At 43.8% G+C, this 11,156-nt stretch overlaps 1 protein-coding gene across 4 annotated transcripts; it reads left to right on the top strand.

Moving 5' to 3' along the window:
- The first annotated feature begins 693 nt into the window (after positions 1 to 693).
- On the top strand, positions 694 to 10,813 carry CLDN34 (claudin 34). Of its 4 annotated transcripts, XM_085532110.1 has the most exons (3): positions 694 to 3,623; positions 5,835 to 5,902; positions 9,647 to 10,813. In XM_085532110.1, the coding sequence occupies exon 3, from the start codon at positions 9,699 to 9,701 to the stop codon at positions 10,329 to 10,331; it is 633 nt and encodes a 210-aa protein (XP_085388236.1). In that variant the 5' UTR covers positions 694 to 3,623; positions 5,835 to 5,902; positions 9,647 to 9,698; the 3' UTR covers positions 10,332 to 10,813. The 4 variants fall into 4 exon arrangements, with proteins under 4 accessions (XP_085388236.1, XP_085388242.1, XP_015742379.2 ...); XM_085532116.1 differs by having other exon boundaries at positions 694 to 5,902; XM_015886893.3 differs by lacking the exons at positions 694 to 3,623; positions 5,835 to 5,902 and adding an exon at positions 5,937 to 6,164.
- Positions 10,814 to 11,156: the final 343 nt, after the last annotated feature.

Here is an 11,156-nt window from a genome sequence, read left to right as displayed (position 1 = left end):
GTCAGTGACCTACTTTTTTGTATCTGCGGATAAGCAGAAAACTGCCCAAACCTCAAGAGTGGATCTAATTTTAGAAGCCCTCCGTTTTGTGTGTGCGAGCTTTTGAGTTCTGTGTCTCCAGTAAAAAAAAATAACACCAATTTCCACTCAAGACAAAGAAAAAATCTGTTGTTTTTAATCAGCCTCTCGTGATTACAGCAAAGCCGCACCTCTCAAAATTATTCAGTCCATAATGGACACGTGAATTTTGCTTCCCAAAAACTGAGCCCAGCGGGAATTCCTGCAAGTCTTCTGTCTCTTCTGTAGGATGTCTCATCTGGGCACCCCAGGAGAAGCTGAGGATGAAACAAGAGTTGCTCTGTGTCACTCTGAGGACCCTAATGGTAGCAGTGATGGTGAATGAAAGGTGGGTGATGCAGCTGGGTAACAATTAACAAATTGGTATGGGTGTTAGTGCTGAGCAGCTTTGTTTGGAAGGAAGCAAGCCAGGCTGTGCTGAAGTATGGACTCCTCAGCTTTCAGTACCTGGGATTATCATTGGATGCTGTATCTCTTACTAGGAGTGAAAACATTTTTAATGTTTTTTTAGTGCCTCAATTAATGTCAGAATCTGGTGGAGTGTCACACTAAAATGTTGGTCAGTCAGAAACGGAACAGAGGTTGGTAGGTATTGAGCGTTAAGGGCGGTGACGCACTGGAACAGGCTGCCCAAGGAGGTTGTGGATGCCCCATCCCTGGAGGCATTCAAGGCCAGGCTGGATGTGGCTCTGGGCAGCCTGGTCTGGTGGCTGGTGACCCTGCACATAGCAGGGGGTTGAAACCAGATGATCATTGTGGTCCTTTTCAACCCAGGCCATTCTGTGATTCTATAAAAGAGAAACCAAAGCCTCCAAAATGCAATGACGTGGTCAGAGCTACATCTGAAACTAGTACTGAGAGAAAGCTTCTGTCCCCTGTATGTGCAAATGAAAATTTTAATCATTCTTTTCTTGACCATCCTATCGTGGAGCAAGAGAACCTCCCAGCTGATGGGGTCAATCATAAAAGCAAGCAGTACCAGCTACTGCCAGATAACAGGGTGAGCATGGTTTGGGGTATTGAGGAGTACCTGATACTGTTGTCATTTGCCCACTGAGCACAGCAGCAGGTTACTGTCTTTAAAGGCAAGCCTTGGGCAAGCACTGACCACAGCATACTCCCAGCCTTAGCTGGGCTTGGCAGGGCAAAGTCATGGTAATAAGCTGCCAGGGAGCAAAAGCCAAGCCCAACAACCTTTGCCATGCTAAAAAAGAGCACCCAGGCCTGGGACCATGTTTAGGAACACAGGAGGATCTTGCAGTGCCCATCCATCCCACCACTGGTGTCCACCTCCACCTGGCTGCAGCAACAGGGAGTGGCCTGCCCTCCTGAAGGGCTCCCAGCCTGCTCTCCTGCTGCTTTTTCCCCAGCTAGGAAGCACTTTGTCACAGGTGTCATTTGACAAAGTTGTCTCATCTCTGAATTTCCCTGGCTTCAAGGGGCAGTTGAGTTTGGCTACAAAGGCGTACATTCAGACAGGCATTTGTGCTAATATTCTTCATTGAGCTGCACCCATCCTCAGGTGCAGAATTGGGTTTGGAGGGAGGTTTGTCAGATGACCTGCAGACAAAGAGTGAGGATGTGACAACTATAATCCACAGTTCACCCATTGCCTGCTGGCACGCAGGAAGACAGATGGGTTTCTTGGGAGAAGGAACCTTTGTCTTGAAACAAAAGGCAAGAAAATACTTGTGCCTCCATTTCTGAGTGGTCCACAGGGTCTGCCTGCTGCTTATCTGGGACCATTTGCTCAGCAATATATCTCGCAAGGCATCTTGGTTCCTGGCTGTTTGCTTCCAATGTGGCAAACAAAAGGAAAAATAACTTAAAACAAATATTTCCTGTTCTGTGGTATTCAGCAATGAAACTGTAAACCACAGAAGGGACTGGGCCTGATCTAAAGGTCTTTGAAGTCGGCAAAACTATTCCCACTGATTTCAGTGCACTTTGGCCAAAGGAGGAAGAGAGCAAATGCTTCCTGCTTGAAAAAGCATTAACCTTTGGTGTTTAAAGAACAATAAAATCTGATGTGTGAATTGTGTTCCTTCAAGTAAGGCAGGCAGAAACGCTATTTAATTTTCACCTACTTCCCAGCACTTTGCCACTATTTCTCTAAAAACGAATGTCTGCAGAAGTCATAATCGTGTATGAGAAAAGAGATTTTACTCTCTCATTTGCTGCTTTCAGTCTGTTTTGTGTATTTCTCACTAATGTGATGAAGCTTTCTTTTTGCTGGCTGATTTATCAAAGGGCTGTAGGCTTACAGTCAGTTTACACTTCATTGCGCTGATGCCAGTTGACAAATGCATCGCTATTTTTATTTTTAACTATTTTTTTTCTATGTGCAGTTTAATGTTTAAATACCACAGTGGTCTTTGGGGACTGGGAAGAACTAGGTCAGAGATACAGATGTATACAGGTTTGAGCAGCAAAGAGATGTTCTTTTGCTGCTTCAGTAGCCTGGTTAGGCATATAGCCTGTGTGTAGCATCTTCACACACAAAATCAGCAGTAGGTTTGCCTGCAGATTTTGTCTCATACTCATAAATCAAAGAAAAAAGAACCTGCCTCCCAGCTGCCTAATGCCCAAGGATGCCGTCCTTCCAAATCAACAGACCCATCATTATGTCAATAAAAGCTGTACTCAAGTCTAATACATGACAACAAGCCCATTAAGGGGGCTCAGTGTGTTGGAGTGTTTACATGCACAGCCAGTAGTGATGAAACACCTCCACCTGACCGCCTTCTGCAGGGGACACCCAGCCCCATGCGCTGCAGAAGAGCCACGGCCCATGGAGCCAGGCTGTTACCTGCACCAGAACCAGTGAATCATCGTCAGCTGCCAGATACTGCAGGAACTGGATTAAAGGTGGCGTGGAGAACTGATAATACGGCTTAATGCTGCTGTGCAGCCTTCTTCAGTGGTGGTAAAGAACAGTCATGGTGCTAATGACAGGCGAGAAGAGTTTTTCAAGGAGGATTTCCCTTTTCAGTGTACTTCTGTGAAATAAACTTCCTCATCTGTCTCTGACAACCCTGGAAATTCCTTCCCTCTGCAGGAGCCAGTGCAACTTTTAGAGATTAGCATAATTTATCCTAGGTTTCGAAGAGAAGAAACCAGAAGGGAGATGAGAGCTCTCATACTCACAAATGTTTGTGAGGAGAAACATTTACATTCATAGGAAAGCCACAGAGCAAGACATAAATTAAAGAAATAAATTAATAAAGGTACCAAGTGTGGCACTGTTTGCTTTGAAGTGTGCTTACTGTCAACCACAGCCCAACGAGAGCACCATACTTTAGGTGGTGTTCCACAGCAATTAGAAATGATGGCATATGGTAAAGCTTGCATATTTTTATAATATGTTAATGATTAACTGACTTCTTCCATCTTTATTGACTTAGTGGGAGAGTGACAAGGAACTGCGAGGTACCTGTTTGGTAGCACAAGCTTTGCAGGGGCATTTATTTTCACCTCTCTCCTGGAACTCACTGCATCCAGCTGACACCGCTTCAAAGCCCTGGGCAGCACTCAGCCCCACAGAAGTAAGTCTGCTTTGCTTTTTATACGACTTATTTTATGAAGTGCTGATGAAGAACAGATGGGGAGAGATTTAAATATCTATTTGTTTCCTATAAAGAATGTTTTCCCAACTGAGAATTGAAGAATTAAATTGTTGAGCATTAAATCACGGGGATATTGCTAGGAAGAGACCTTCTTAATTGCTCCGCTGTTGTTTTCCTTCTGCTTCCTTGTTGCTGCAAGACATGGATTGAGCAAAGGATTTGGTCGGTAAGCCTTGCCCTGTCTAGGCCAATAAAGCTTCATCTTGGCTATAAAACTTCACAAAAGTGGGATTTGAATGTTAATTTCAAAATGCATGTGGTTACTGGCAACATCTACAGCTAAAATATTTGCTTAAAACATTAAAAAAAATATATCTAAAGTAAATGATTTCCCTCTTACTCGAGCTGGGAAAAATAACCTTGTGAATATGTTGTGTAGGAAGAGTTTATCAGGCACTTTCTCGTCAAGGTGGTTACAGCTGCAGCAGGACTCCTAAGGCAGGGCTGTTCAGCAGCAGATGGAAAAGTAAGGATCTTACTTTGCTCTTCTGTTGTTACAGTTTTTAGTGTACTTTATCCTAGCTGTGCTAGTATTCACAAAGGAACAAGTACTGTCTCCTGCCCTTTTGGAAGTGAGGGCTGTGTGCTCCCCAGTTCCCCCTTTGCTGGCAGTTCTTTGTGAGGTACAGGGAGTGCTTACCTCTCCTGACTGGGTGCCATGCAGTGTGTCCTAGGCTGATGCTCAGGATGTAGCCAATATTCTGCACTACTCCAACAGATGGCATCTGGTTCAGTTCCTTTGGCTGGATGCTGACTCCTCTAAGAAGCTTCTTCCCGTGCCCTCAGCCCCTGCTCTGTGCCCTGCTCTTCCTGTTCTGTGAGCTCCTGGGGCCTGCCCGTGGCTGCCTCCTATGTTTGCTTTGTGCCAGACAGGCCCATGGGTTTCCCTCTCCTCGATGGAGCTTCCCAGGAGGATGCCATCTCAACATGGTCAGTGAAGCTGTCCTGTTTGTCCAGCAGTTGTAATTGTGAGCAGATTCTACAGTTCTATGTCATTGACTCCATTCAGGCCTCAAGGCAAAGGTGAAACAATCCAGTAAAATCTATGTAAATCATAGTAAAATCTACAATAAGGATGTGTCCTGGTTCAAACCTACTGCCATCACACTCCATGCAAGCCTGCAGTGTTTCCTCACTTTGATTTTTAGCTTCAGATGGGCTCAATCTCAAGAAAGTAAGGTAGGGCCTAAAAAATCAGTGAGTGATATTCAGAAGTTATTGATTTTGCTTCATTCAGGCATCAAAGCAAACCAAACAAAATCTGTTACCAAAATGGGCAAAGAGCTTTTACACAGCTCAGTTTCACTGTATTCTTCCTTGTTGGAACAAATGTGCAGGCTGCTTTAGTTTGTTACTTTGGAAACACAAAGAGGGGGGAGCAGTGAAGTTCATAGCACTGGATGTGAACATATGAGAGGAAGGGGGTGCATGGAATCTTAGAAGTCTAGAATCGCAGACTGGTTTGTATTGGAAGGGACCTCAAAGCCCACCCAGCCCCAACCCCTGCCATGGGCAGGGCTGCCCCCCACCAGCTCAGCTGCCCAGGGCCCCATCCAACATGGCCTTGAGCACCTCCAGGGATGGGGCACCACAGCTTCTATGGGCAGCTGTGCCAGCACTTCATTGTCCCATGAGTTAAAAAAATTCTTCTTGTGGGGCTTCACAAGGGCAGGGCAGAGGGTGACAATCCCCTCCCTCTCCCTGCTGGCCGCCCTTCTTTTGATGCAGCCCAGAACTCAGGGCTGCAAGTGCACACTGATGGCTCATGTCCAGAGAACCCCCAAATGGTTCTCTTCTGGGCTGCTCTCAATGAGTTCTTCTCTCAGTCTACATGTGTTTCTGGGATTGCCCCGGCTCAGGTGCAGCACCTTGCACTTGGCCTTACTGAACCTCCTTAGATTCATGTGATCACATTTTTTAAGCTTGAAGATGACTGTGTGGTTGGGGGCACTCTTATGGCACCCTACAACTCGAGCCTTTGGCACAGGAACTCACTCTGGGAGGGAGTCAGAGGCTCACTTATATTTAAGTGAACTAATTCAGAAAGCATGCTAAATGGTGTCCTTTTTTTTTAGCTTCCTCATTCATCTACAGGTTTTTAATTCTTTTCTATTTTTTTTCTTTTTTCAGAACCTTAAGACATGTTAATTTTTAGAAAGCAGACCTGAAACCCAGCTGGTGCATCCAAACTACTGAAGGTAATTTAAAATGGAAAAAAAAATAAAAAAATATGGTTTACATGGGGCCTAGTATTAGTTCCAGAAGTGAAATGCGTTTCACAGCTCTGGGAACTGTTAACACAGCCACTGTCCTCTGTCAGTGTTACTGGTTACTGAAAGTAGAAGTGTTGACAAAACGTGAAATGCAGCTCCATATTTTTTCCTGCAAACATCAAGCGATGGGACCAAGGAATGATATTTATCTCTCAGCTGATAGCGTTTCACTTTATTCTTTCCAAAAGTAAGCCTGAAGCACTGGTGACCCCCCCTAGGTCACCATGTAGCCATGTTCCATTTTGTCTCCTAGAAGCAAGCCTGTGGCTGCAGGAAAGTCAGCACTACGACTGTTTACATGGGTTGATAGTGATAGGACAAGGTGGAATGGTTTTAAACTGAGACAGGGAAGGTTTGGGTTAGATATGAGGAGGAAGTTTTTCACTCAGAGGGTGGTGATACACTGGAACAGGTTGCCCGAGGAGGCTGTGGATGCCCCATCCCTGGAGGCATTCAAGGCCAGGCTGGATGTGGCTCTGGGCAGCCTGGTCTGGTGGCTGGTGACCTTACACACAGCAGGGAGGTTGAAATTGGATGGTCGTTGAGGTCCTTTTCAACCCAGGCCATTCTACAATTCTATGAACCTGTGGAAACTGCTGTCCTTTTTTGGCTGTTTCTCCAGACTTTGAAAAGAAATGTCCCTAGAAGTGCTGCTGATATTTGGAATGATACTGTTGATGTGACTGTGGGACATCAAAGGTGGAACTATAGTCCCCTCTTAACACAGTCCTCTTGCTTCTTTGGGAGAAAACATTTGGGGTCAGGCCTGTGTCTCCAGGCACACACACCTCGTGGGCCTAGCTGCCTCCTCCTGCCCTACCAGCTTTGGAGCTGACCTTATGAGGTATCTATCACATAACCTCTGATTGCTCATATCTGCAGCTTCGAGTGAGCTTCCGAGTCAAGAACTGCCCGCCAGGAAAGCAGCTAGTGGCTCAGAAGACCTCTTGTAGCTGATTGAGTATGAGTTCATTTGCCTTAGGAGATTTCCTATAGTCATCACATTACATCATTGTGTTATTCAGATTATATAAGTAATCTTAGTATGCTAATTAAATTAACTCCAGATATTTCTGTCCTTACTGAAGCACAAAATCAGCTGAAAGACGATGCCATTTTGCTGTCCATGCTAGAACAGGCTGCCTAGTGATTTGTGCTTTGAATTTTCCACTATAGGTGTAAGTACGCAGGAGCTGGACATTCAAGTTTTCATCTCACAGGTCAAGAAAGGACATTTGCACAGGGACCAAGAGGTGTAACTAAAAATCTGTTTATTGAGAATATCAAGTTAGCAGCAGGTTCTCCCATCCCAAAAGAGATGGGGATGCCCTCTGTAAATTGCTCCTGGCTTCGCTGGGACTTGTGAGTGAAATGGCTGCTTTGCCCATGCTCCATGGTTTCAGAAATGCCAGAAAACAGGGTTTGCTGGATGCGAGTGGCTTTTCCTAAAGCTTTTTCCCATGGGATGTGCAGATTCTTCAAGAGGCACAATGCAGCCCAGAGGAATGTGCTGGATGGGTCATGTAAATGCCGAGTGCCAGACCTGCAGGCAAAGCACTGAATGATCTGACAAACAAAAAATATTAAATCTGTATTGAAAGATAAGCTTGGAAATGCCTTCTAAGGCAGTGCACAGGCTCCAGATTTATGTGAGAAATTTGATACTAAGTATGGTCTTATCCAAAGCCTGCCCTTAAATCAGTCCTTCTGGCAAGTGATGCATACCCATTCCTATTTGAAGAGAGCAGCAAAACCTACAGAATTTATGTTAATATTCTCAGCAATAGAGGCAGGAAACAGAAAACAGATCACTGTTTTGATTCTAATATGTTTTTGTATGGCAAGCAACTTCCTTGCCAGTCTCAGCATTTCATTCATTATACTCTTGCTGAGTCCCAGTACGAGTAGTCATGAGTGCGGGCTTCTGTTCATTTTGTCAAAACAACCGAGTACAATAATTGTAATTTAACTTCACCACTGATCTCCAAAGTACTTCTTTTCCAGACTTTTCTCTAAGTCAGCACTAGCACGTTAGATCAGATGAGATCCAGTGAGCAGGTAGAGAAAGGAGCCAAAAAATGAACATCTATGATGTCACGATAAGTAATTCTATGCGTTTCTAGGCATTTGTACCTCATCTGAGCATGAGACTTCCAACTTTGTTACCTGGTTGATTTCCAGTGCTTTTAGGATTTTTGTGTAAGCACTGGATTCTTTCATCCTAGTGTTTTCTTGTTCTGTATTTTTGCTGAATCTCACAGGGGGAAAAAAAAGTGCTTTTCCAATTTTTCAGTTTTAAAATTTAATTTTCAACCCCACTGAAGTAACGTAGCACGTAGAGGGCTCAGTAATGGATACAATCATCTCATTTAATTCTGTGAGAAGAAAGGTGGACAACTTCAACTCATGAAGATATATTTTGACACCATACACCAAAAAGCTCTCAGTGACACTGAGCAGCGCAACTGTCTGTCTTTTATGAACCTGATATCAATCAGTTGACCAAATGGGTGTTAATAGAGCCTAAGAACAGTGTTACAGAAATACAGGCTCTGGGTATTTTGACATGATTCAGATTTAGCCTTTCTGTTTTCAACTGATTCAAGCAAAAGTAGAAGGAAATAGACACAAAAATATTTTGATGGCTCTCTTTTTTGTTTTGTTTAAGAAGGATCAACTGATTCTTACAGAAACAACACTACTTTAATGTGGAAATGTGTCAGGGAAAAAATCACCACATTTCTTACTTCATGGTTATCAATAGCTATCATTGTTTGTATATATATATATAGTCATTCTGCACTTAAAATATCAGATTAAGAAAGCATTTATAAATTGGTTTTGTTTTAAGTAGATACCATCACAAGAGGATATTCTGGAGCAAATTTCTCCGTACCAGAAAGGATTAAATGTGCACTTGTAATAATCATAGAATCATCGAATGGTTTGGGTTGGAAGGGACTTTTAAGATCATCTAGTTCCAACCCCCTGCTATATAGAAACCTGTTCCAGTGGGAAGTGTCCCTGCTAATAGCAGGGTGTTGGAATAAGATGATCTTAAAGGTCCCTTCCAACCCAAACCATTCTGTGATTCTATTATTCTTGAGTGCAATGGAAACATGAAAAAGGTGTTTCAGATGATTTATGGCATATAAAGATCTCTACAACCTTCAGGTCTATGCAATGAATTCAAAGCCAGATCTTTCCTACTGATAAGTGACTCCTGTTGTTATTCAGAAAGCTGTATGAAAGATGTGGGAAATTTAAGATATTTTTCATTACAAAGGCACCGTTAGTTCACACTCAGACTACAGAGTCAGCAGGCAAAGACAAAACTTCAGGGGTGTTGATTGTATGCATTGTGTATGAGGGCTTGTGGAACATAGCAGTTAAATAGAGAGAGAAAATAACTTGAAAAATACGCGAATTTTCCTTTTATGATTGTAAAATAGAGTTTGTGGTAGGAGCTACACAGAGGCTCTTTCTTCTCCTTCTGATGCAGTGAGATATACAGAATTAAAGCCTAAGTGTTATTTGTCTACCCTGAACTTATCACTTCACTAGTCAGGGAGGGGTGACTGCCAGCCTCCTCCGCACACGTACTCTTGCCTTTCACTGGCAGGTTCACCTGGTCACACTGTCTTGGTTCTATGCTGTGTTTCCTTCCAGCACTCCTCCCTGGCTGCATGGCAAGGCCCGTGGCAGAGCAGGTTCCCACAAGATGAGCTCCTTGACTGGCACCTCTCACCTCCAGCTGGCTTCCTTTGTACTGGGGATGATAGGCTGGATTCTGTGCACCATTTCCATGGGACTTGTGGATTGGAGAGTGTGGCATGTGGCCAACACCACCATCATCTCCTCTGGCATCGCCTGGGTGGGGATTTGGAAAGTCTGCTTCATCAGTTATATTCATGTCTCTCCTGGTTATGAAGAGCAGTTCTGCCATAAATTCAGCGGTTATGACTCCTCCATCCCTGGTGAAATCTATGCTGCTCAGGGTCTCCTGGTGATCGCCATGGTCACGGGATTGCTGGCACTGACTGCCACAATATATGCTCTGAGAAACATTTATATGGGAATCAGTCGTAAAACACCCATTACCCGTTTCTTCCTGGTGGGTGGCTTCTTCTACATATTTGCCGGCCTGTGTGTCCTGATTCCAGTGAGCCATAACTTCTATTCTGTAACTCATAACCAGACCATCGCCTTCCCTCCCTCCTACCTCATGCCCTCCAGTCCCGTGGCACAAGAAGCTGGTGCTGCCATTCCCATTGGGATTATAGCTGCCATCCTGCTGCTGCTGAGCGGGAGCTTTTCTCTCTCCTACAGATTTCCTGTAACCACAAGCACATGAAATCCTGATGGGACGGATCACTCCATAGACGTTCTGAGTATGGTCAGAATGCAAGGATGGCAGCACGAGTGGTTCTTCAGACAAGAAACTACAGCACCTTAGTCTACAATAGCCAACATATGTTGTTATATGACTGAACTATCATCCTGATTGCCATGTGTGACCAGAAGTTTGTCCTTGAGATCATTGCTGTTGAGCCACAATGGTATTTATTAAGCTTTATCAGTTGTCCTCCTCATATCTATATATACAAACTCTATTGATTAACTTATTTTTTTGTGCCAGATGTTTACTGTGTTTGAAGAGCTGCCTCTGATTTATTGTTGTGTTAGGGATACATGGAATGTCATGTGAAATGTGAACTTGTTTCCTTCTTACTACTAAAACTTATTGTCTGTTATTAAACAGTATTTGTAGCAAAGTGTATTTTGTGGCAAGTGGAGACTTTTGATACAAACAATATAAGTGCCATCCTGATTGTGTCAAATGAGTATTTCCTGATTTGTCTTATAAAGATATCTAGCCAGTTTCCCCTCTTGCTCTAGGGCACATAAAGAGCTGTTTCTTTATGCTTCTGTTTTTCTTTCAAGCTATTTGCATCCTGTGTTGCAACACGTCTGCCGGTGGGCAAGGTGCGCTCTTAGTTCCTCACCTGTGCATGGCCAAAAAGTCTGCAACATATGTTTCTTAATCAGATACTTCCCTGAATCCAAAGGTATTGCAAAAGATGGAAACGGAGTCTACAAGTTACTGCAAAACTGCTGCCAAAATCACTGCTTTTAGCAACTGGGGATATTCAGTACAACTTAGTCAGTGTGATTCATC

The sequence above is a fragment of the Coturnix japonica genome, chromosome 1 (assembly GCF_054131305.1).
Source record: "Coturnix japonica strain WE chromosome 1, WE-NBRP24, whole genome shotgun sequence".
Lineage (NCBI taxonomy): Eukaryota > Metazoa > Chordata > Aves > Galliformes > Phasianidae > Coturnix > Coturnix japonica.
The sequence above is the reverse complement of the archived record's forward strand: the minus strand, read 5'-3'. Positions and strand labels throughout refer to the sequence as shown.

Bases quoted from the DNA above. Each gene is read 5' to 3' on its own strand.
- CLDN34 (XM_015886893.3), top strand. From the start codon at position 5,944: ATGGGGCCTAGTATTAGTTCCAGAAGTGAAATGCGTTTCACAGCTCTG. The intron at 6,165-9,646 runs GTAAGCCTGAAG...GTTTCCTTCCAG, and splicing joins TCACTTTATTCTTTCCAAAA to CACTCCTCCCTGGCTGCATG.